At 54.4% G+C, this 21,364-nt stretch overlaps 6 protein-coding genes across 6 annotated transcripts; 4 read left to right on the top strand and 2 right to left on the bottom strand.

The window, feature by feature from the left end:
* Positions 1 to 125: 125 nt before the first annotated feature.
* PG994_002859 (uncharacterized protein) lies at positions 126 to 2,723 on the top strand (the record flags this gene model as incomplete). Its single annotated transcript, XM_066854268.1, has 4 exons — positions 126 to 605; positions 668 to 831; positions 896 to 2,246; positions 2,307 to 2,723. 4 exons carry the CDS (start codon positions 126 to 128, stop codon positions 2,721 to 2,723), a joined length of 2,412 nt encoding a protein of 803 aa, XP_066720123.1.
* A 1,908-nt stretch (positions 2,724 to 4,631) lies between these two features.
* On the top strand, positions 4,632 to 6,440 carry PG994_002858 (uncharacterized protein; the record flags this gene model as incomplete). Its single annotated transcript, XM_066854267.1, has 1 exon — positions 4,632 to 6,440. One exon carries the CDS (start codon positions 4,632 to 4,634, stop codon positions 6,438 to 6,440), a length of 1,809 nt encoding a protein of 602 aa, XP_066720122.1.
* Positions 6,441 to 11,553: 5,113 nt separating this feature from the next.
* PG994_002857 (glycosyl hydrolase family 16) lies at positions 11,554 to 12,396 on the top strand (the record flags this gene model as incomplete). The annotated part of the gene is made up of 1 exon (XM_066854266.1): positions 11,554 to 12,396. One exon carries the CDS (start codon positions 11,554 to 11,556, stop codon positions 12,394 to 12,396), a length of 843 nt encoding a protein of 280 aa, XP_066720121.1.
* Positions 12,397 to 13,877: 1,481 nt separating this feature from the next.
* PG994_002856 (GTP-binding protein GUF1) lies at positions 13,878 to 15,926 on the top strand (the record flags this gene model as incomplete). The annotated part of the gene is made up of 1 exon (XM_066854265.1): positions 13,878 to 15,926. One exon carries the CDS (start codon positions 13,878 to 13,880, stop codon positions 15,924 to 15,926), a length of 2,049 nt encoding a protein of 682 aa, XP_066720120.1.
* A 262-nt stretch (positions 15,927 to 16,188) lies between these two features.
* On the bottom strand, positions 16,189 to 17,509 carry PG994_002855 (GroES-like protein; the record flags this gene model as incomplete). Its single annotated transcript, XM_066854264.1, has 3 exons — positions 16,189 to 16,403; positions 16,544 to 16,721; positions 16,745 to 17,509. 3 exons carry the CDS (start codon positions 17,507 to 17,509, stop codon positions 16,189 to 16,191), a joined length of 1,158 nt encoding a protein of 385 aa, XP_066720119.1.
* A 767-nt stretch (positions 17,510 to 18,276) lies between these two features.
* Positions 18,277 to 20,164, bottom strand: PG994_002854 (major facilitator superfamily domain-containing protein; the record flags this gene model as incomplete). The annotated part of the gene is made up of 3 exons (XM_066854263.1): positions 18,277 to 18,606; positions 18,663 to 19,655; positions 19,862 to 20,164. 3 exons carry the CDS (start codon positions 20,162 to 20,164, stop codon positions 18,277 to 18,279), a joined length of 1,626 nt encoding a protein of 541 aa, XP_066720118.1.
* Between the last annotated feature and the right edge of the window lie 1,200 nt (positions 20,165 to 21,364).

Genomic DNA, 21,364 nt, shown 5'->3' with positions numbered 1-21,364 from the left:
CAAACCTTGCATCGCGACCCTTGTTTAGATCAACTGCAGAGCTGCCCATCGACCTCTCGCTTAGCTGATCAATCCTTACGGATGACCGCAGACGCAGTCTGCTTTGAGCTCCGACAAATAGGACCATGAACAACGTGAACATGGCCAACATGGGCACCATGGGCGGACCAGTCGGCGGTGCACCCATACCCATGGCCATGAACAATGGGAATGGCGCGCTACCTGCCCAGCCAATGCAAGGAAATGATCGTAACCACCGGTGTATGCTCAACACGTATATTTACGACTACTTTCTGAAAGAAGGCATGGTTGATTGCGCGCGATCTCTCCTGAGGACAGACCAGCCGCTCAATGTGTCCAAGGATAGCCCCGGTAGCCGACGCGATGAGAACGGGAACGCTCTAAATGGAGTAGCTGACGATTCGATGGAGATCGACCATAAGCACGACGTAGATTCCAAGGACCTTCCGACTCCTTTGATCGCGTCATCCGATACGTGTTTTCTCTACGAGTGGTTTGGCCTCTTTTGGGATATGCATCTCGCTCAGCGTAATCGCATGGGCAACAATAACGTGCAAGTGAGCCAATATATCAACCACACCCAGGTACATAACCCCTTTTGAAGCTAATGGTATTCCTTTCCCGCATCCGCTAACCAGAATATTAGACACAAAATCGGTTAAAGCAGAGCCAGCAGCAAGAACTGCTGCGCAGTATGCGACCAGACCAGGCCGGCGGTATGCCTTTCAACCCTATGATGCGCAATATGGCCAACGGCATGCAAATGCCAAACAACAACCTGGCGAGGAAAGCCATGGCCAATAACCAAAAGTAAGACTGATGCCCATGACCTCTAATACATCTATGTCTATACATGTGCTTACAATGCCCTCAGCCCCCAAATGATGCTTCAACAGCAGAAGCAGAACCAGATGCAGCGTGACCCCTCTGATATAGACGGCAACCGCCGGCCGACATCGCCTGGATCCGCGGAAAATGCGCCTTCGCCCAACAAACGACCACGCCTGGAAGGCAACACTCCCTTCAACCCACAGCAGGCAGCCATGATGCCTAACGGACGACCACAGCAGGGCATGCCTGGTCAACAACAGGTCAGCAATACTTCCGCCGCACAGTCACATGCCCAGACCGCCCAGCTGCTCATGGCCAACAACATAAACCCGACCTCACTAACCCCTCAGCAGTTCCAGAACTTCCAGAACCAGCCCCCTGCCAACCAGCAGAAATCCATTGCCACATACGCGCAGAACATGGCCGGTCACCATGGTAATCAGATGCCTAACAAAGGCATGGGCAACCCAGGAGTCCCTCAAGGCCAAGGATCGCCCATGATGACACAGCCCAATGGCGCTGAACTCAACACTTTCTACAATGCCGAAGGTCTAGCGGGCGGCCCTCTCCGACCTGGTGCCCCTGGGAATGCCCAGGGTGGTGGCAGTAATCATGCGCTGCAAGACTACCAGATGCAGCTGATGCTGCTGGAGCAGCAGAACAAGAAGCGCCTCATGATGGCTCGACAAGAGCAAGACAGCCTGGGCGGTGGCATGCCCCGCGGTGATGGTTCCGCTGGTCCCGGGGGTCCTGGAGGTCCTCCCGGGCCTAACGGTCAGCCATTCCCCGATGCTTCCCCGCAGGGCGGTAGGGCGGGTGCTTCGCCGAACCCTAGCGAGCAGATGAAGCGTGGTACTCCTCAGATGAACCCTGCTGGTATTCCATCGCCTCTTCCTGAAGGTGGCCAGTCTCGTGGCTCCCCCAATCCGATGAGCTTCATGCCTCAGAATGTGAATGTTGGTGACCCCAATATCGGACCTCATTTCTTCAACGCCAAAGGCATAAACGGTATGGATCCGAACATGGTACAGATGAACGGCGGTATGCGGCCACCGAGCTCCCACCCCGGCCAGACCTTCAACGGTGGGCAGATGAACCCACAGATGATGGCTGCTAGACAAGGGCAACCAGGTGGTCCTGGAGGCCCACAAATGCAATGGCAAGGGGGCCCCAACGGCGGCAACCCCATGGTTCCCCAAGGTCCTCAAGGCCCAGTTCAAGGAACACCACAGCAGCGTGCCATGCCTCCACCATCTGCTCCTGGGCCTGGCGGCAACGCGAATGGCCGGACACAGCCGTCTTCGCCAGCTCCAAGTAACGCGGCACCCCCGACACCCCAGCAGTCTAACAAGGCCGCCCCCAAGAAGAAGGACACGAAAGGTGCCAAGGGCAAGGTAACTAAACTCCAGCGATGTGCCCCTTTGATTTCTTGTTGCTGACAATGCTGATCCCAGGCGGCTGCAAAGAAGGCCAACAACGCAGCAGGTGCGACTCCCGCTGCGGAGCAATCACAGGAACCGGAGCCTCCCACTCCTGCGACTCCCATCACCCCAGCCAACCCTGGCAACTTTGCCAAGAACGGGCCGAACCCTGGTGCGGGTCAACCGGCGCCCAACGCTCAGACATCTGCTCCTCCGGCTCCGGCTCCCGTCGCTCCCTCGGTACACCAGGATCCCTCGCAGCCCTTTGAGATAGGGAACACGGGCCTCGACTTTGGTGGGATGGAATTCGCCAATCCCCTTACTTCAGACAACGTGCTCCAAGACTTCGACTTTGACTCATTCCTCCATGACAACGACGGCGGAGACGGAGGGTTCGACTTCAACCCGTCAACGTTCATGGAAGGTGCTGGAGAGATTGGCGCCGAATAGTCTCGGACCCTTCTCAATTAGCTACTGTGAACCAGTCCTGCTTTACGCATTACGCATCTCGCATCTCGCGCGTTGCTAGCCATGGTGGAGTTATTGGTTCTCTTATCTTGGTATTGCATCTACTCTTATCCGTTACTCCGGACCCCATTCATCTTCATTGGGCATGTCAAGGCGTTGGTCGGCTACTTGCGAGTCTCGCATTGTTCTTGGCGGCTGTGAAGGATTCTCATGTGTTGGAAGGGAACAAGACACGACACGAGCTTCATGTTGCAAAAGTTGTTCCATGCGCCCAAAACAAAATTTTCTCAATTCCCCCGTAGATCGGCGTCACTGATATGGCTTTTATCGGGACTTTCTTTTGTTAGTACATCATCTGCCTTCTTTTTATACCAGAACACAACACACACGCACACACACACACACAATGCATACACAGCCCAGCTGGGTCAGTCTACATCCCCGGGACCAAGCAATCTCTTGGGTCATGGACGGACTATCTATAGCCGGGAGGAAATGTTGGGTTTCACTAATTAGGAAAGTGGACAGAAAGTCTCTTGAGTGGGAAGATCGGGCAATTTTTCTGCGGTTTTTATGTATTTGATAGAAAAGGAGGGAGTTTGTTCCTCAGGTGGCGAATCGAGGGGGGAGCGAGAGAGAAAGGGAGGGGATTACGGATACCTTTTCCTCCTTTATTCTACTGTTACTGTCTCCTCGGCTTGTGAGATTATTACTGTTACTGGTATCGATATTAGGCTTACTATGGTGTTTGAATGGCACAGCTGATTACGATGTTCATACATACTTACCGTTGCATTGTTGTTAAAAGTGAAGAGGCTCTTATTCCTTGATGTGCTTTCTCAAGTATTGTACCCAAGTTATGGAGGATAATATAGACCAGGAAATCCTTCCAAATGGCGATGGGTGAGCATGAGTTCGTTAATCATATATTTAAAACTCGATGGTTCCCGTAGATATGCCGTTCACCATGTAACGTTGCGATATACCTATGGCAAGCCCAAGTTTCGCCTTCACTACTTGGAGCCATTCTTAGATCCACCCACCTATTCGGCAATGGCTGCTCCAGACAGATGCACATCCACGGCACCGTATTATACAGCATCTATATGGTGGGAGGGAGTAGATGACTGGCTCCATGGGCCATGTCAGAAGCTACACTCGCATCCCCTTCGCGAGTTAGGCGGTTGGTTGCCAATCAGGAGTCCCAGCAGAGCATAACTCATCAACAACATAGTGGGACCCCCCCCCCTGAAAGTTTAGATGCTTACTTCAGTAGGTAATCGCTTGATGATCTTTCTTGTACTATACCCTTTTCTCCTACACCCCTACACACTTTAAGATCTACGGTGCATACCATCGAGGAGCAGACAAGCTAGTCAGGGGTAGTTTCCCGAAAGTGTGCTACTGCTTATTGCCTTGCTTGTTGCCTCACGTATTTGACTCGCTAAGAATGTTTGGCTCGAATACCGGGGAGCGGAACGGGGTTTCCGCCGCCAACGAATCAAAGCCAATGATGGAGGGAAGTGAGCAAATAGACGGCTCTTACATTCGCAATCGTGCGGAATGAACCAGGTTAAAATGGAGGATCACCCCAGTAAATGGGTTAGGTATGGCATGTGTTGGTGTTTGTTACACATTTGTAATTTTGTCGACTACACTCACGTATGTATTCAACGCCTTTTTTGCTTGCATCTATATTCAATGTCGTCCAGAAAACTACCTGTATTAAAGGGATGTCCATTATCTATGGGAAATAGTTCTGTCCACGTTCTTGAGCAGTTCCAGTGAACTATACATAAATCCAGGGCTCCAGACACTACCCAATTCTACCACTCTACTTCGACCAGCGATATATCGCCGTTCGTGCAAAAACCATCTACATATTACGGGATGGAGCCTCTACATATCGTAAATCAGGTGGCGCCTCGCGAGTATGTCAACTTCACACTTTGCTTTCCCTTCGAGAACGACAGGGCCCAGGAGGCGGTAGCCCATCTCCAGCAATGCGTAGACGCCTGTATCCAGCAGAACCCGCATCTAGCCGGTGCCCTTCGCGTCCAGAACACGCCACAGCGAAACACCCTGGCCTACGTACATGCTCCGCCAGGGGGGCAACATAGAGTTGGCGTTCAGCAGTTGCGGCCCACTTCCTTCTCCTCCGCCCGCGGAAGTCGCACGGCTTTCACGTACGACGAGCTGCGCGCTGGCGGTTTCTCGCCCGGGCTATTCTTTGACGACGTCTTCGTCCCGGCGGGGAACCCCGCTATTGTTGATGGTGATGGTGATGGTGATGGTGAGGGGGAGGGGAGCGTTCCAGTCATGCGTGTGCACGCCATCTTCATCCCGGGCGGGCTCCTGCTGGGTGTTTTCATACACCATGCCATGAGTGATGGTGTTGTCGCCACGGCCCTCATTGACGACTTGGCGGCCCGCTCCCGGGGGGAGATGATATTGCCCAAACAAGGACGCCTCCCAAAGAGCCAATACCTTCCCCTAGGCCGGCCGTCGTCCGAGTTCGAGCAGCGCGTACGTTGCCTGCGCGAGACCAACGGGCTCAGCAATGAGGAGATTTTGGCCGAGATGCTGCCTGAATGGACCACTGCAGATCCAAACAGGGGGCCAGATTTTGGTATCAAGAACTGCTTGCCTGCCAACCGAAGCCCTCGGGACGGAAAGATCTTTCATTTCAGTAAGGCCAGGCTCGCAGAGCTGAGCGGGGCAATCGCGCGAGCAGGGGACGGGGAAGGCAGCATTATCAAGCGGCCTTCGACCAGTGTGGCACTCATGGTGCTGATATGGGCCTACGTGGCCAAGGCACGCATGCGAGCGGCCGGCGTGGGTGACTGGTTAGACCTACTGAAGAGGGAAAAGAAGAACGACAACGGTAACGATGACAAAAACAAGGGCAGGAACATGGCGGCTCAGCTTCTCATAGTCGCGGACTGGAAGCCCTCGTTCGTCTCCTCCGTCTCCTCTTCGACGGAGAACAAGACAGGAGGAGGAGGAGGAGGAAGAGGAGGAAGAGGGGGCGGGTTCGGCCAGGAAACGCTCGACGCCATTGAGGACTTCTGTGGCAATACCATCAAGTGTCCCATAGCTATCTTGCCTAGCACCCAGTTACTCTGGCAAGCGGCCAGCAGCAGCAGTAGTAGTATCACCCAAGAAGATTCAGATACGACCAAAGAAGACGCAGATACGGTAGAAGCAGCAGGGCCACAGAAACAAGAGTTGGCGGAGCTAGCCGCCATCATCGCACGGCCGCTCGACTCGATGAACGCCGAGTTCGTGCGCCGGCGCGCGGCGCTGCTCGAGACCGTGTCGGACATCACGGCCATGGCCATGGACCACGACTTCGAGGCCCCGCAGAACCTGCTCTTCAACTCCCACCGGTTTCTTGCCGGCGCGGACACCGTGTGGGATATACCTGGCCTACTTGCGGACAAGGATAATAGCAGCGAAGGCGTAGTAGGGGGTGGTGATCCAGCTGCTGTTTCTAGCAGCGGTAGCAGCAGCACGCGGCGCAAGCCCGAGATCATTCGCAAGGGTCGGAAGCTTTGGGGTCAGGGCACCGTCCTGGTGATGCCAAGCTCGCGGGAGTCGGACGTGCTGGAGGTGATGTTGGCTATGTCGGGCACGGCTATGGAGGAGCTTTGCAAGGATGCGGCGTGGAGAGATTGGGTCGAGAAGATTGTGGACTGAGTTCAGAATCGGGGCACACACGAGGATAGGGACACTACGATACTGGTCAATGGAGGGCTATCGGGTTGGCGATGCAGCACCATCACGATGATGGTCTGACCAATGCCCAAGGAGAGGACGAGATTACCGTCATCTCGATTTGGGTAGGAACATGTTTCCGTGGAGTATAACAGCAGCGCATTAGCGATTAAGGAGGGCTTCCGCAGGCACTACTCATATTGCCACAAGGGGCCTCTGCTCTGGAGTCCAATAAAATCAGAAGGTTCGCAATCAATATAGTCGAGTTTAGGAAAGTTGTCATGCCAAATTCCTTAACTGTGTAAGTAAAAAGGTGAACCATATGAAGTAAGCACTTTCATGCGTGATAGGGGTTTCAGTCTAGTGTATGTTGCTACTCAAATCCGATCCTCAAAGATTTGAATGATATGCCATATGGTCGTACGCATCGGGATGGTTGTTCACCAGTCGGTGGCATAGGAAACTCAGGAGGAGCGGGCGAGAGCAGTATAACCGAATTCACAGGATAGGAACAAAGGCCCCGAACTGAGAGGCATACGGACATATTGGCTAAGCGTCTGGTGACAACCCAGCGTGGAAGGTCACCACTGTAGTAGAAGGAACACATGGCGGTGTACGGTTTTACAAGATTATGTGATCTCAGCTGGGTGTTGGAAATGCGAAGAATATGGTGCATTTTGTCATCCTTGTTATAGATATCGGAGGAAGAAGACTATGTGTGGTTCGGTCGAGATGAGAATGAGCATTGGAAAGTTGCGCATGTTCATATGAGCGGCCAAGACGGCTCCAAGTATTCGCTTATACCCAAACAGTCTATCGATGAGACCCCATCAAACGTCAGCAATAATTCCCTTCGGCACTCGACATCAGTGCACTTTGTCTCGAAGATGTTTATTGTTCATCTCTACGAGATGCTGTTGAGGCCGGATCCGATGGGGAATGGAAGGAAAGAGTTCGCCAACATCGTTCTTTTTGTTTCTGTCGTCACAACTGCCTACTCCAGCAGCAGCAGGCCTAAGCATCCGCAGATTCCCTCAAGATTCTAAGTAAAAGAGCAAAAAATCGAACGAGTGAAGACGTCAAAGTCCATACTGTTGCTCAGACGGAGTCGTCATACCGTCCTCGGTGGTTGGCATGGGACCCACGGAAAACGTAATGTTCCCGACCCGGGTTCCATTGAATACGCAATACTTGAGCCCATAGACTGAGTAAAACGGGGGCCTCTCCGGATTCCGGGTTCGCTGCCACCTATCTTGGCCGTGTGGGAAGCGAAAGTGGCAGTCGGTGTGAAGTTGCCCGCGTCCAGACCGCGTCGTGCCCGCCTTGATCTGGATCTCAAAGGATGGATGAAGGAGCTGAGTTGGCACCAGATCCGCTCCTTTACTGCACTTCCTCAGGAAAAGTCACGACAAGTACCGGTACTCGAACATCTTTTGCTATAACAGACACCTTCTTCTTCTACCTGAACTATGGAGGCTGCGAATGGGACCAGCCGGGAAACCAACTGCAGAGGACGAGAGGTGAGAGGATCGGCTCTTAGCCGTGTGACTAGTTTCCCGGACCATGTAACGCAGTCAACGGTATATACCGCCGTGATGATGGTATACGCCCACTTCCAGTAACAACTCAGGACTCGATCAAATAACAGAGCAGTTAAGATGTGGCAAAACGGGAGAGAACAAGGTGGTCCGAAATCAAGTATGCCCAACACTCTGGCCAGAACTTTGGCCAATGACGAGGTTATACTAGAAAATTCGTATTATAGTACAACGGTGCAGGTGGGTATAGCCAAGACATTTGCGATAACTTGATAAGGCTTGGAGGGATCGATATAGAGCACTTGATCTGGTTACGTCGTAGATCATGTCTGTGAGAAGGCATGGAGAATCCGTGTTGGCTTATTTCGGGATTTAACCGTGGATGGGTTGATACGACGTTGACCTAAGTCCCGGGGCCCTACCAAGCCCCGGTTACAAGGACAGCTTAGTCCAAGATCAATTTTCAGAGGCCAGGGATCTGACAAGAAAAGAAAGAGGCCATGTCCAACGTGGATGGTGGATGGGGTTCATGCTCTAAAGATAAGTATGCATGTCCAGCAAGGCATGAATTGTATGCTATGCAGGTGCTTTGCACATGTGCAGTATGTATGCAGTCACCTATGCAGCGCTTGTGACGTGGACGGCCGCGGGAGTATCTCGGCGCTATATGATTGGCAGACAAGCCACACCGGAACGGTACCTGAACAGATTATGACCACAAGGTGATGATGATTCGACCTGGCCTATTGGTGGTGAAGTCGGCATCAACTCATTAAAGTCGAATCGCCACTCAGCTTAGGCCAAGTAAGTACCGGCATGAAACTTGAAACACGCGAGAGGCAGAGAGTCCTGTTCGTCTGGTCTTTCTTTTGGGCCTTTTCCCAACAGGAACCCCCCCAGTCGCGTAATCCCGCGCGGTCTTGATGATTGGCCTCGATGGAGAACCAGGAAGGACAACGAGATAAAAAAAAAACATTTTCCTGTCGTTATTTTTTCTCGTCTCCAATGCGTGTGTTGTCGTTCTTGGAGGAGAAGAGCCCAATGAGACGGTGCGCTATTTCGCTTCGGTGGTCTTGGACTCTTGGTGCTATCGGCAGTTTCGAGCCAAAGCTGCAAGACGGCGCTTCTGCATCCTCATTGGCGCGCGCGTTCGCCGGAAGAACGACAAGTCAGGGACGGCTTCAGCTACTAGCAAACCGTTCCTACATTAACACCACCGCTAGCGAGTTCTCTTCTCATCATTATGTAGTAAAAAAGAAGCCACCGGAACGACCAGTCGGCTACACTTGCATTAGACAGGAGAAAAGATTTTTCTTCTTATCATCCAGCTATCTTTCGAGGCCAAATGGTTGCATCGCATGTGTGTAGTAGTGGTACGATGGGTGACTTGTCAAGTAAAGTCGAGCGAGGCCATCGAGTCACTGAAGACAGCATTGAAATCAATCCAATTTACGAGCTCTGAACTAACGAGTCCCCTTAATATATATGTTTTTCATTGCTATTCCCAGAAGCATTTTGGAAGGAAGGCGGCTAGCCAGTTGTCCCACTACCGACCGTTGAACATTCTTAGGTTAAGGCTAGCGAGATGCAGTGCGCACAATGCAGACCAGAATCAGACAATTGAGTCGCACAAAGACATACTGACAGTTCAGCTGTCTACGGAGTATACTCCCACTAGATAGATGCCAGAGACACACGATGCTACAGACACACACTAAGAGACACCAAGACGGTCGAGACAACTAGATTAGACTACAGCGCGTCCGTCCGGCTTCCGGTATGTATCATTGCTCGGTATCAGGGGAGAGAGAAGCGACCCCTTGCAGCGGTAGCGCCCAGTTCAGTTGGTCTACAATAGTTGCCGTAAGTGCCGCAGTCTCGACACTTGCGTGCTTTGCACCTGGTAGGCTGCCACGAACTGCAGTGTCTCGAAGCCTGGCAGCTTTGTCCACATTTTGAAAAGATCAAAAGAATTTATAGATCTATCTTATCTATGCTTCAGCTCCAAGAGGCAACGATTGACAAGATATAAATGCGTCCGAAAACTTGCTTGGAAAGAGTTCGTCGGTCATCGCGTGGCTGAGCACCATGTTGCTTGAATTTGGCCAATTTGCCCCCCGATTTTGGAAGAACCTGAAGCTTCCAAGACATTGGAGGGGCAGCCCCCCTACCTCCCCTACACACCAACCTGCCCAGGTTCTGGCCGGGGTCTACCCATCTTCTCGTCCAGCCGTGTTTCACTTTGGGCCAGCTAAGCCTACCTTCGACCGAACTCTCCTAGGTTGGTCAGTTCAGGGGAGGAAAAACACGGAAAACGGAAAACGGAAAACATGTGCTTATGCACCACGAACGGCCAAGCTAATTACAGCAGACAGCATAGCGTACCAAGACGCGACAATATCTTTTTCAGGCCGACCAAGGCAACGCCAGCTTTCCTGTTTTGTTCCTTTGATAGACGCAACTCTTTCTGTCGATCTCTTCGTGTTCTCTCCCAGCGAGCAGGTTCGAGACTGGCAGACTGGAGTCTGCATTGATTCTCCCCCAATCGACAGCTCCATCTATAACGGATCGTTGTAAGATCCTCGTCGGCTCGAACACAGGAACCAGCCAGCCCTAGATGCCGAGCCACCAGTGCCAGAGTGGGGAGCACGGCGCGCCAGTTCCAGCAGATCAGGCAGTGTCAAGCTTGTCCGCTCGTCCCTAATGGCAGGCTGGCCCACCCACCTTCAGCAGCACACAGCGCAACAGCACACTTCCTTTTGCGCTTGTGGCTGTGGTTTCTTGCATGATCCCTGTTTAGGCCAAGTTCAGGAACAGACGCTCAATGCTACCCACTTCTGTCGTTATCAAGGGGTTGAATCGATCAACGCCGCCCATCCAACACCCACCCATGCTGCCAAAGAAAGCCCAGCTTTTGCCCAGAGCCTCCTCCCGCCGGACATTTTCACCCTGGCGCGTTCGACAGCGAATGGCCGCATTAGATGAGACTTGGCGTGGTTTCTATGGCTGGCAGCCGTCCACTCTCCAGTCCTGACCTGTTCGGGAAGCGGGCAACCGGCCAGACTTACCACACAAAGGTATACCTCCTCTCCCCATGTCGTTATGGCCTCCCCGGCACTTGTTCCAATATGGAGAGGTGCTATGGATGTTGACCTGATAGTCATGCCCACCCACCACCCCCCAGCTAGGGTGCATATTTCTTTCCGCGGGGAGGTAGGTAGGTGGTAGTCCTATATTAGAGCTGTAGTTCCCCTTCGTACTAGTACACGATCACCTTCGTCCTCTGACTTTCCATCTGTGCTGTTTCCAGTCACTTACGTTCACTTCTTTTTCTCACTATCTTGCTTGCCAAGACGACATTCATTACCTTCACCTCGCCCCCCAGTGGCCCTCTTCGACCTCCATTTACATATTGATACCATCTCTCCCCTGCCAGTCAGGCTTCTTCCTCCTTGCCATACTTGACTTGACACACGTATCACTATATTCTCTCTCATAGACTCTAACCAACACGCTCAAAGAGTCTACGGTCACTCACTATATATACATCCATCACCATGCGTTCCACCAGCAGTCTTCTCTCTCTGCTCCCGGCCCTGGTCGGAGCCATCGCACCGCCCACACTCGACGGACTGAAGCTCCTTTGGCACGATGGCTTCGAGGGCGCCGCCGGATCGCCCCCGAGCGATAAGTGGAACATCGCACTTTCTGTGAACACCAACAACGAGCTTCAGACGTACTCGGTCTCCAACCAAAACATCCAGATCAGCGGCGGAGAAACCATGCAGCTGGTGCCCCGGAAGTCGCGTTCGGGCCACTGGACCTCGGGCCGTATCGAGACGAAGGACTCCTGGACACCCCCGCCCGGCGGCAAGCTGCTCATCCAGTCCAGCCTCCTGCTCGGCAACAACGCGCCGGGCAACCAGCAGGGCATCTGGCCCGCCTTCTGGGCTCTGGGCGACGCCATGCGCCACGGCACGCAGTGGCCCCTGGCCGGTGAGCTCGACATCATGGAGCGCGTGTCCGGGTCCGAGGTGGCCTACGGTACGACACACTGCGGCGAATTCCCCGGCGGCGTCTGCAACGAGCCCACGGGCCGCGGCAGCACGGTACCTCTGCCCGCCGACGGTTTCCACACCTGGGCGTTGCAAATCGACGTCACCAACCCCGACTGGAGGGCCCAGTCCATCCAGTGGATGCTCGACGGCAAGACTTGGCGCACCCTTACGGGCGCCGACATCGGTGTCGAGGGCACTTGGAGCACGCTCGCCCACAGCCCCCTCTACGTCCTGGTCAACGTCGCCGTCGGTGGCGACTGGCCCGGCAACCCCAACGACTCCACCATGGACGGCTACGGCAGCATGATGGAGCTCCAGTACGTCGCCGTGTACTCTACATAAGTAGGCTACATCGTTTGGCTGGGTTGGTGGCTTGGATATATATGATTCACGACTTCTAAAAATATATACTTCACACAAAGATATATATACAAAAAAGCTCCTATAGTTATAGATTTGTGATGGGAATATTACTTCACACAAAGTGGCCTCGGCGTTGTTTTCAGACTTTGGGTCTGGCTTATTACATATTGGATTGGTGGAAATTTGATTGAGATACCTCCGTCGTGCGTTCTCATAGCGGTGTTGTCGAACATACAAGACTACCTAGAGACGTGCACATTTACCTTCTACATTTCTTGTCGACAAACACACATACACACACATACACACACATACACTTACCTTCACAGGACGTACTGTACATATATTATATATTGTCTAGTACATTCAATGCCCACTCAATGATGGCTTTCTCAAACAACTCTTTCTTCTTCCTACTGTGCCAGGTGCTTCTACATACTCTTTCGAACGGTGGACCAGCCTGTGTTCGTGATTCCTTGGCATGCCATCCAAATGCGGCTGAAAGAAAGTACGACGTATATAACTTAGTATGTAGTCGGAAGGATCTCCTTGTCCAGGGGTGGGAAGGATTTTGACTCGGGCACTAACCCAACATTGGGTAGGTCAACTGCAACTTGCCGTGATCTACCCGTTGTCAACGGCCAAGGGTTTTGATCCTGCTCAAGTCGTGCAGGCAGCATCGGAGAGCCGCATTGATGTGTGCAGCGGGATATTCCATTAGGTCCGTCCGGGCAGCGCAGTACGTGACAGATACTGCACTCAAATATGCATACACGATGGGGGCATGTGAAACACAAATCCAATCTTGGTATACTCATTCTATGCAAGTGCTCAATGCAGGAAGCTATTCATATCTCTTAGCCAACGCCGGGTAGACCACTGTGCCGGTGCCAGGTACGACTGAATGCAGTGAAACTAAACATGTAGCAATCCTCAGATGTCAGCAAGGGCAGGGCGGGTTTTGCTGACTCGGGGACATCAAACAAAGGCCGCCTATGCACGCATACAGACTGGGGTATGTATGGGGGGTTTTTTGCTGCGGTCTGAAGACGACGATGACCCAGTCACCCCATGCTCGTTGAACAAACGGGTAAGAAACACGAAAGATGAACGTATCAAACAATATAGCATGTTCAGAATGGTACTTATTTCAATATCCAAGTGCACCATCGTTGAATGGGAGCTGAAGCTGAAGCTGGTGGTCTCCAAACGAGCTAACCTTAGGTGCTGGATATACTGTAGATTGATACTGTGCATGGCCCGCGATAAGATAAGGAAACGCTCGGGCGCTGGCTGTTGTGCTAACCAGCATGCACTCGGTAGGCTGGACATTATTTCACCATAGGTAACCCGAGCTCTAGAACTTTGCGGGGCGTGCGTACGATCGAGTTCTGTCCATATCCCACATGAGCAAGTACCTGCACAACCAATACCATTCTTTGCGGTATTCAATTGCATGAATGGGTGTTCGAATCCCCATGCCATCATGTCCACACATACTGCGCCAGCTGCCATCTTATAGCCTCGGTCTGCGGCCAACGAGGGCTCCTGTGCTCTCCCGCCATGCCGCCCGCCAAACCACATTTCGTCGGCCACAGAGATTCTTGGCCTCGGTGCGCTGGGTCTCGTCGGCGTCGTCTTCGTTGTCGTCGCCGGTGGTCAAGCAGGCCTTCGCTGACCTCGAGCGCCGCATAGCCGCCATCCCCATGGAGCGGTTCCGCAATTTCTGCATCGTCGCGCACATCGACCACGGCAAGAGCACGCTGTCGGACCGCCTGCTCGAGATCACCGGCACCATCTCCTCCTCGGCCGCCAACAAGCAGATCCTCGACACGCTCGAGGTCGAGCGCGAGCGCGGCATCACCGTCAAGGCCCAGACCTGCACCATGATCTACAACCACAAGGGCGAGGACTACCTGCTGCACCTCGTCGACACGCCCGGCCACGTCGACTTCCGCGCCGAGGTGACGCGGTCCTACGCCAGCTGTGGCGGCGCCCTCCTGCTCGTCGACGCCAGCCAGGGCATCCAGGCCCAGACCGTCGCCAACTTCTACCTCGCCTTCGCCGAGGGCCTCAAGATCCTGCCCGTCGTCAACAAGATCGACATGAACGCCGCCGACGTCCCGCGCGTGCTCGACCAGCTCGAGTCCACCTTCGAGCTCGACCCGGCCACGGCCATCGGCGTCAGCGCCAAGACGGGCCTCAACGTCAAGGCCCTCCTGCCCGCCATTGTCGAGAACATACCCGCGCCCCAGGGCGACTACACGAAACCCCTGCGCATGCTGCTGGTAGACTCGTGGTACGACAACTTCCGCGGCGTCATCTGTCTGGTGCGCATCTTCGACGGCACCGTCCGCGCGGGTGACAATCTTGTCAGTTTTGCCACGGGCGAGAAGTACACGGTTGGCGAGGTTGGCATCCGCTACCCCATCCAGGTCGCCCAGTCGGCCCTGCGGGCGGGGCAGGTCGGCTACATTTTCTTCAACCCTGGCATGAAGAAGATCCAGGACGCCAAGATCGGCGACACCTTCACCACCCAGGGTTCTGAAGGCATCGTCGTGCCTTATCCGGGCTTCCAGGAGCCCAAGCCCATGGTATTCGTCGCGGCATTCCCCACCGACCCCGGCGATTACCACCGCTTGGCCGACAGTATCGGGCAGCTTGTGCTCAATGACAGGAGTGTCAGCTTATCCAAAGAACACTCGGAAGCGCTAGGCGCAGGCTGGCGGCTAGGATTCCTCGGCAGTCTGCACTGCAGCGTGTTCCAGGACCGCCTCCGCCAGGAGCACGGGGCCAGTATCATCATCACGGAGCCCGCCGTCCAGACCAAGGTGATCTGGAAGGACGGTAAGGAGCAGATCATGCAGAGCCCGCACGAGTTCCCCGACGAGGACTACCGCACCCGCGGCGCCGAGTTCTACGAGCCCTACGTGCTCGGCACCGTGACAGTGCCCGAGGAGTACCTGGGCCGCGTCATCGAGCTCTGCGAGGCCAACCGCGGCGAGCAGGAGAGCATCGAGTTTTTCCACGGCATGTCGGTCATCGTGAAGTACAAGATCCCGACGTCGCAGCTGGTCGACGACCTGTTCGGCAAGCTGAAGGGGGCGACCAAGGGCTACGCCACCCTCGACTACGAGGACGCGGGCTGGAAGCGGTCGTCGCTGGTGAAGCTGCAGCTCCTCGTCAACAAGCAGCCGGTCGACGCCATCAGCCGCGTCGTGCACGCGTCGCAGGTCGAGCGGCTGGGACGGCAGTGGGTCACCAAGTTCAAGGAGCACGTGCAGCGGCAGATGTTCGAGGTCATCATCCAGGCGGCCGTGGGCAAGAAGATCGTGGCGCGCGAGACGCTCAAGGCGTTCCGCAAGGACGTGCTCGCGAAGCTGCACGCGAGCGACATCTCGCGCCGGCGCAAGCTGCTCGAGAAGCAGAAGGACGGGCGGAAGCGGCTGCGGACGGTGGGCAATGTCACGATCGAGCAGGAGGCTTTCCAGAAGTTCTTGTCGAAGTAGGTAGGGCAAAACAAAGAGAAGGTGGATACTGCACGAAAAAGCAAGAGATGGTTATGTATATATGTCAACCAATGTAGAATAGTAACTTTGTAAAACTTATACCCTCCCTCCCTGGTACTACCATGACTACTGCGTCATTACAAGCAGGCTTAAGCCGTGAACTCGATATATTGAAGCTAGTTAAGTATCTGGGCTTACGAAATTCACATCAATCCTAACCACAAAAGTAAGGGAGCAGCAGCCGCCACAAGACAGATGACAGCTACTCAGAGATAAACTCGACGACCAGCTTCGGGCTGGAGCTCGTACCCCAGCCCTCGGCGCCAATGTCGCACGCCGCCTGGATCCCTTCCAGGTCCTGGGCGACGACCTCCGGGTCGGGTTTGCACTGCAGCGCCCCCGAAGCCAGAGCCTCGGGCACCCATTTGCCCCAAATCGCCGGACCGACTTCGTTGTGGACGAGAGTAGTCCCATAAGCTGTTGTTTCACACATTAACCGTCGGTTGCTTAGTCAGTGGTCAGGGGAGCGCGGGTGCAGATGCGTGAGGGAAGTAAAGGGGGTGGGGAAAAAGGGGGAAGGGGAGGCTTAGCTAGGCAATCAGCTTGGTTTTACTTACTATATCCAACCTCGACCCCCTCGGGCACCTCCTCCCCCACCTGCTCCGGGCTCGGCAGCACCGTCTGCACCCACTTCCGTGTACGTGTACCACCACCACCACTCTCGTCGAGCTTCAGGACGACGCGGGCGCATTGCACGATCGAACCCCGAGACCAAGCGTCCAAGACGCCGACGCACTCGCGCCCCTTCAGGCCCCAACGATCTCGTCCTCGACGGCGGCGGCGTCGTTGTGGTAATCGAAAACCCACGTCGCGCCGAGGCCCCGGCAGTACGCGTGGTTGCGCGCGCTCGCTGTGGTGGCCACGTCGAGGCCGGCCGCGGCGGCGAGCTGGATCGCGCAGCTGCCGACGCTGGTACGGCCGCCCCAGACCAGGAGGACTTTCTTCTTCTGGTCGTCCTTGTCGAACGAGGAAGAAGAAGAAGAGGGAGAAGGGGAAGAAGAGCCGGGCAATGGCAACGCCAGGGCGTCCTTCTGGAACAGGGCCGTCGCGGCCGTGCTCAGCCCCAGCGGCAAGACAGCCGCCTGCGCGTACGAGACCGCGTCGGGGATCTTGGCCGACAGCCCCCTATCGGCCTTGGCGTAGAGCTGAAACGCGCCGGTCCGGAAGTCGCCGGCCTCGCGCCCGCCCGCGAGGCCGCAGACGCGGTCCCCCGGGGCGAAAGACGCAGGACCACTAGAGGAAGAAGAAACAGAGTTGGCGCCGACGGCGACGACCTCGCCCGCCAGGTCGCAGCCGATGACGGCCGGGTAGCCGGTGTCGGCGGGCACGATGATGCCGACGGCCTGGATGAACCAGTCGACGGGGTTCAGGGCGACGGCATGGACGCGGACGACGACTTCGTCGGGGCCGGGGGCGGGCATGGGGGCTTCGGCGACGGTGAAGGGGCGGGCTTTGGGGGCGGTGAGCCAGGCGGCCATGTTCTTCGTTGGGGTGGTGGAGGTAGTAGTAGTAGTGGTAGCCATGATGATGATGATGATGATGTTGGTTGAGGTGTGTTCAGCAGCAGTATTTAGAGATAGATTGTGGCAATAGTGGTAAGATTGTCAATGAGTGAGACGGTATGGGAAGGGTAACTTGACGCGATGCTGGTTATTGTGCGCAACAAGTAAGCACTAATAAGTATTCAGTAGATTGGAGGAGGCATTTCAAAAGCAGACAGTATGATGCTCGCCCGTATATATATATATACATACTGATGGAACCCGGATGTAAGACAAGACAAGATGTAGCTGGTGTCATCTCGGACCACATACATATCCAGAGTTTACTTGGGATTTAGTTCCTATAGCCGTGACTACGATCGCGCAGCTTCGGAATCTAGCCAGGTCAAAGACAAATAAAGAGTCCTATAAAGGCTGGAGACAGGGTCTGGTTGGCATCATTTGAAGTGATACAACAGCAGGAGCTGACTTATACTCCGGCCGCTATACCTAAACCGGCAAACAGAAAAAGTCTCGGCACGGAGTCGCGAGCCATGGATGACGCTGAGAATCTGTCTCGGTGTTAGACACCCTGGCCGTGCTTAACTGCGTGGCATAGCTCCGTGCGGTGGCTGCCGACGATTCCGACTCCTGCTACTGGGGCGGATGTATGGGAGGGGGAAAGCGAATAAACGAGACAGCAATCTGTCAGGTGTTCTAACAAGATTCGATGATTCTCAAATCCTTGAATGCACTTTCGTTTGTCTATTGTCATCGTGCCATGCGATATGGCTTCGGTACGAGACGTACTACATCTGATCCTTGGTTTCTGCCCGGACTTTGGTCTCTTGGTCGACCGTTTTCTTCTCTCTCCAGCTCTGGCCTCGCCACTGTAGCAGAGCGGTTGGTATGCATGCCACTGCAAAGATGATGCTGACCATGATGCCAGCAGAACCAGCACCACCGACGCTCTCCAACATGTCGGGGAACCAGAATGGGCCAATGAACCCCCATGTAGACCGAACCACATTTACGAATACACCAATGCTCGCGCTATGTTCAATGTGACAGTCCACAGCATAAGTTACGAGGACGGTGGTGATGAGTTGGTTACCGGCCGCAGCAATGCCCACGCCAACCTGTTGATCGAACGTTAGTCCCAGAATTAACTTCGCAGAGTGGCATAGACACTTACGATAGGTGTTACAGTATAATGCCCTTTGGTAGCATTCTGTATTTGCACCCCAAAGACGATCAGACCAACCATGGCCAAGGCGTAGCCAAGGTAGCTGAGCCAAAGCCGGTGCTCAGGCGTGGGTCGATGACCAAGTTTTTTGGCCTTCTGATTCATCCACAGGTCACTGAGACGACCACCGATCTGCTCCCCAATAACAGAGCCGATGATCATGCCGAGGAATTGCAGGCCAATCTGCTGCGGGTTGAGACCAAACTTGGGAAGGAACAGTTGCGGTATCTCGACGGTGAGCAGCACGCTCGTAAAGCCGAACACAATCGAGTAGGCGATAGTGGGCACCCAGATAGAGGCGTACCTCCAGAGCGACAGGGGCTGGATGAACTCCATCGGCCTAAAGGGGTTCGGATCCAGGCGTTTGAAGTTGAGGTATTCCTGCTTGAAGACCGAGTCCTTGTGCGGGACGCCCGATCGCAGATAGCGCGTTTCGGGACCAAAGAACAGATAGGTAATGAACTGGATGCCGTTGACAATGGCGAGCACCCAGTAGATCCACCGGTAGTTGCCGGTATGGTAAACGACGAAGCCCATGAAGAAGGGGCCGCTGGGCGGGCCCAGAGTCACGAGCAGCGTCCACAAGCCCATGTAGGTGGCCCTCTGCTTCTTGAAGAACGTCTCGGTCACGACTCCGCTGCCGATGGCGATGGCCGGGCTGATGAAAAAGGAGGTGAAGGCGCGGCAGATGGCCATGGACGAATAGCTCGGGCTCAGCGCGCAGCCGACGTTGAAGAGGAGGGTGCCGACAGTGCTGATGAGCCACACGGGTCGGCGGCCGTAGCGGTTCGAGACGGGTTTCCAGAAGAGGGGTGCCCAGCCCAGGATGGCAATCTGGAGGGAAGTCAAGTAGGAAGCCTTCTGGATAGTGACGTCGAGTTCTTCGGCGATATCTTCATACGCCGGGATGACAGCGGCTGCGATGAAAGTGGTCATCATGGCCTACAGGTGTTCTGCATTAGCCATGAACGTCTTTGCTCTAAAGGGGTAATAACGACAACAGCCATAAGAAATCACTCTAAATTTGGAACATGAACATGGAACTCTTCAAGGGTACACTTGAGCTTTTCAGACATGAGATATCCCTTCCCTTCATGAAAGATATTACTACGGAATGGCTGTGTTCTCGTTAAAATATCCCAACTTACATGGAAAGCCACACAAGAAAGATTCGCGAGCTTCTTCCATTGCGGCCAGTTGTAAGGGTCCGCGGGGTCTGCCGAGGGTAGCGGCTCGAGGTCGAGAGTGCCGTGGCGCTTGATTAGGTAGTCGCGGTGTTCCTGGGAAATACCAGCAGCGGCGCCGGTGTTGATGTAGGTCGCCCGTGGACCTAGCTCGAGGTCGTCGACGGCGCCCTCTTGCCGGGTTTCTTTCCTCGTCAGACCGTTCTCATCGTGGGCGATCGGAGCTTCTTGCTTCTCGGCCACGGCGAAGTCTTGGACATTGTGCATGGCTGGCCGGCCGTCTTGCTGCCGATCGGGCGTCTTTCGGGAATCACTCTGATGGAAAGAGACTGGGAGAGGAGGGGAGATGAAAAGGAGAAGCCAGCGCAAGACGACTAGATTAAGCCGATGGATCGAGTGGGGAGAAAGAAGAGGAAAGGGTGTTGAACGACTTAAAGATACCATAGGCCAGTGTTAACTACATTCAACGTTCCGTCATTATTTTCGCTTAAGTGCTTGCAGGCATACGAAGACTTGCGCGCCCACTTCGTAGCCGACGGGAGGAACCGTGGCGAGCCGACTTGGCCATGACCAAAACCAGAGTTGCCGAGCACGACTGCCATGTCTCGGGATGGTAAAGAATTAACTGGGGCATCTTGAGCGTTGGCGATCTGGCCGAACATGATGTGTGTCCGAAAACTGGGACTGGCTAGAGTCTGCGTTTCCGAAGCGAGAATACATAGGAGGAAAGAGCTGAGAGCTATGAGCACAAACGCGTTCTCTCCGCATATTTCTTTATTTCTCCGCATTTCCCCCATGCGCTATTCCACGGATTGCGCAGCCACGAAACCAGATTGGAGTCGGAAATTTGGAGATCCCCGCAGCCGATACCAGACCCAAACCCACTTTCATATCCCTCCTTCTTCGGAGCTGACTCCCAGACTGGGCAACGCCGCCAACTGCACCATACCGAGTTGAGCACGACCGCCCACAGAAGGACGCGACCACGGAAAGGGAGAAACCTTAAACGTCATGACGGTGGGATCTGTACGGAGATTACTGTATCTGGGCATGCTGTCAGGAAGCTTGGCCGTTTAAGAGATGCTTGAGCTTGAAGGGAGAACGTCAGACGACTTGTTGCCATGAATTCGGTTTACATGCATGTATTTATCAGGAATCTGACATCGAGCTTCCCCATAAGTAGAGGAAAGCTAGTGGCAGATACCCCGGAAAAGAACCACGGAAAGGGTACGGAGTAGTCAAAGCAAAAATATGATGACTAGGTCATCACTAAGCAAGACTACCGGCTAGCCTGCGGAGAGGTGGTGCATCGGTAGACAACCACGGGTTGGGTAGGTGGTAGGAGCAAGGGAGGCATGCAGATGGCCGCTCAGGAGTCATGTGTGTATCCACCATCATATAGAACTTGCATACGCACCACTACAAGAATTCTGAACGACGGCTATATCTTTTCCCAGAGTGACAGGG

Source organism: Apiospora phragmitis, assembly GCF_038363925.1.
Source record: "Apiospora phragmitis strain CBS 135458 chromosome Unknown utg000003l:1.0-2676785.0:1.0-2680665.0, whole genome shotgun sequence".
Classification (NCBI taxonomy): domain Eukaryota; kingdom Fungi; phylum Ascomycota; class Sordariomycetes; order Amphisphaeriales; family Apiosporaceae; genus Apiospora; species Apiospora phragmitis.
Note: the sequence above shows the minus strand (reverse complement) of the source record. Positions and strands in the feature narration are given on the sequence as shown.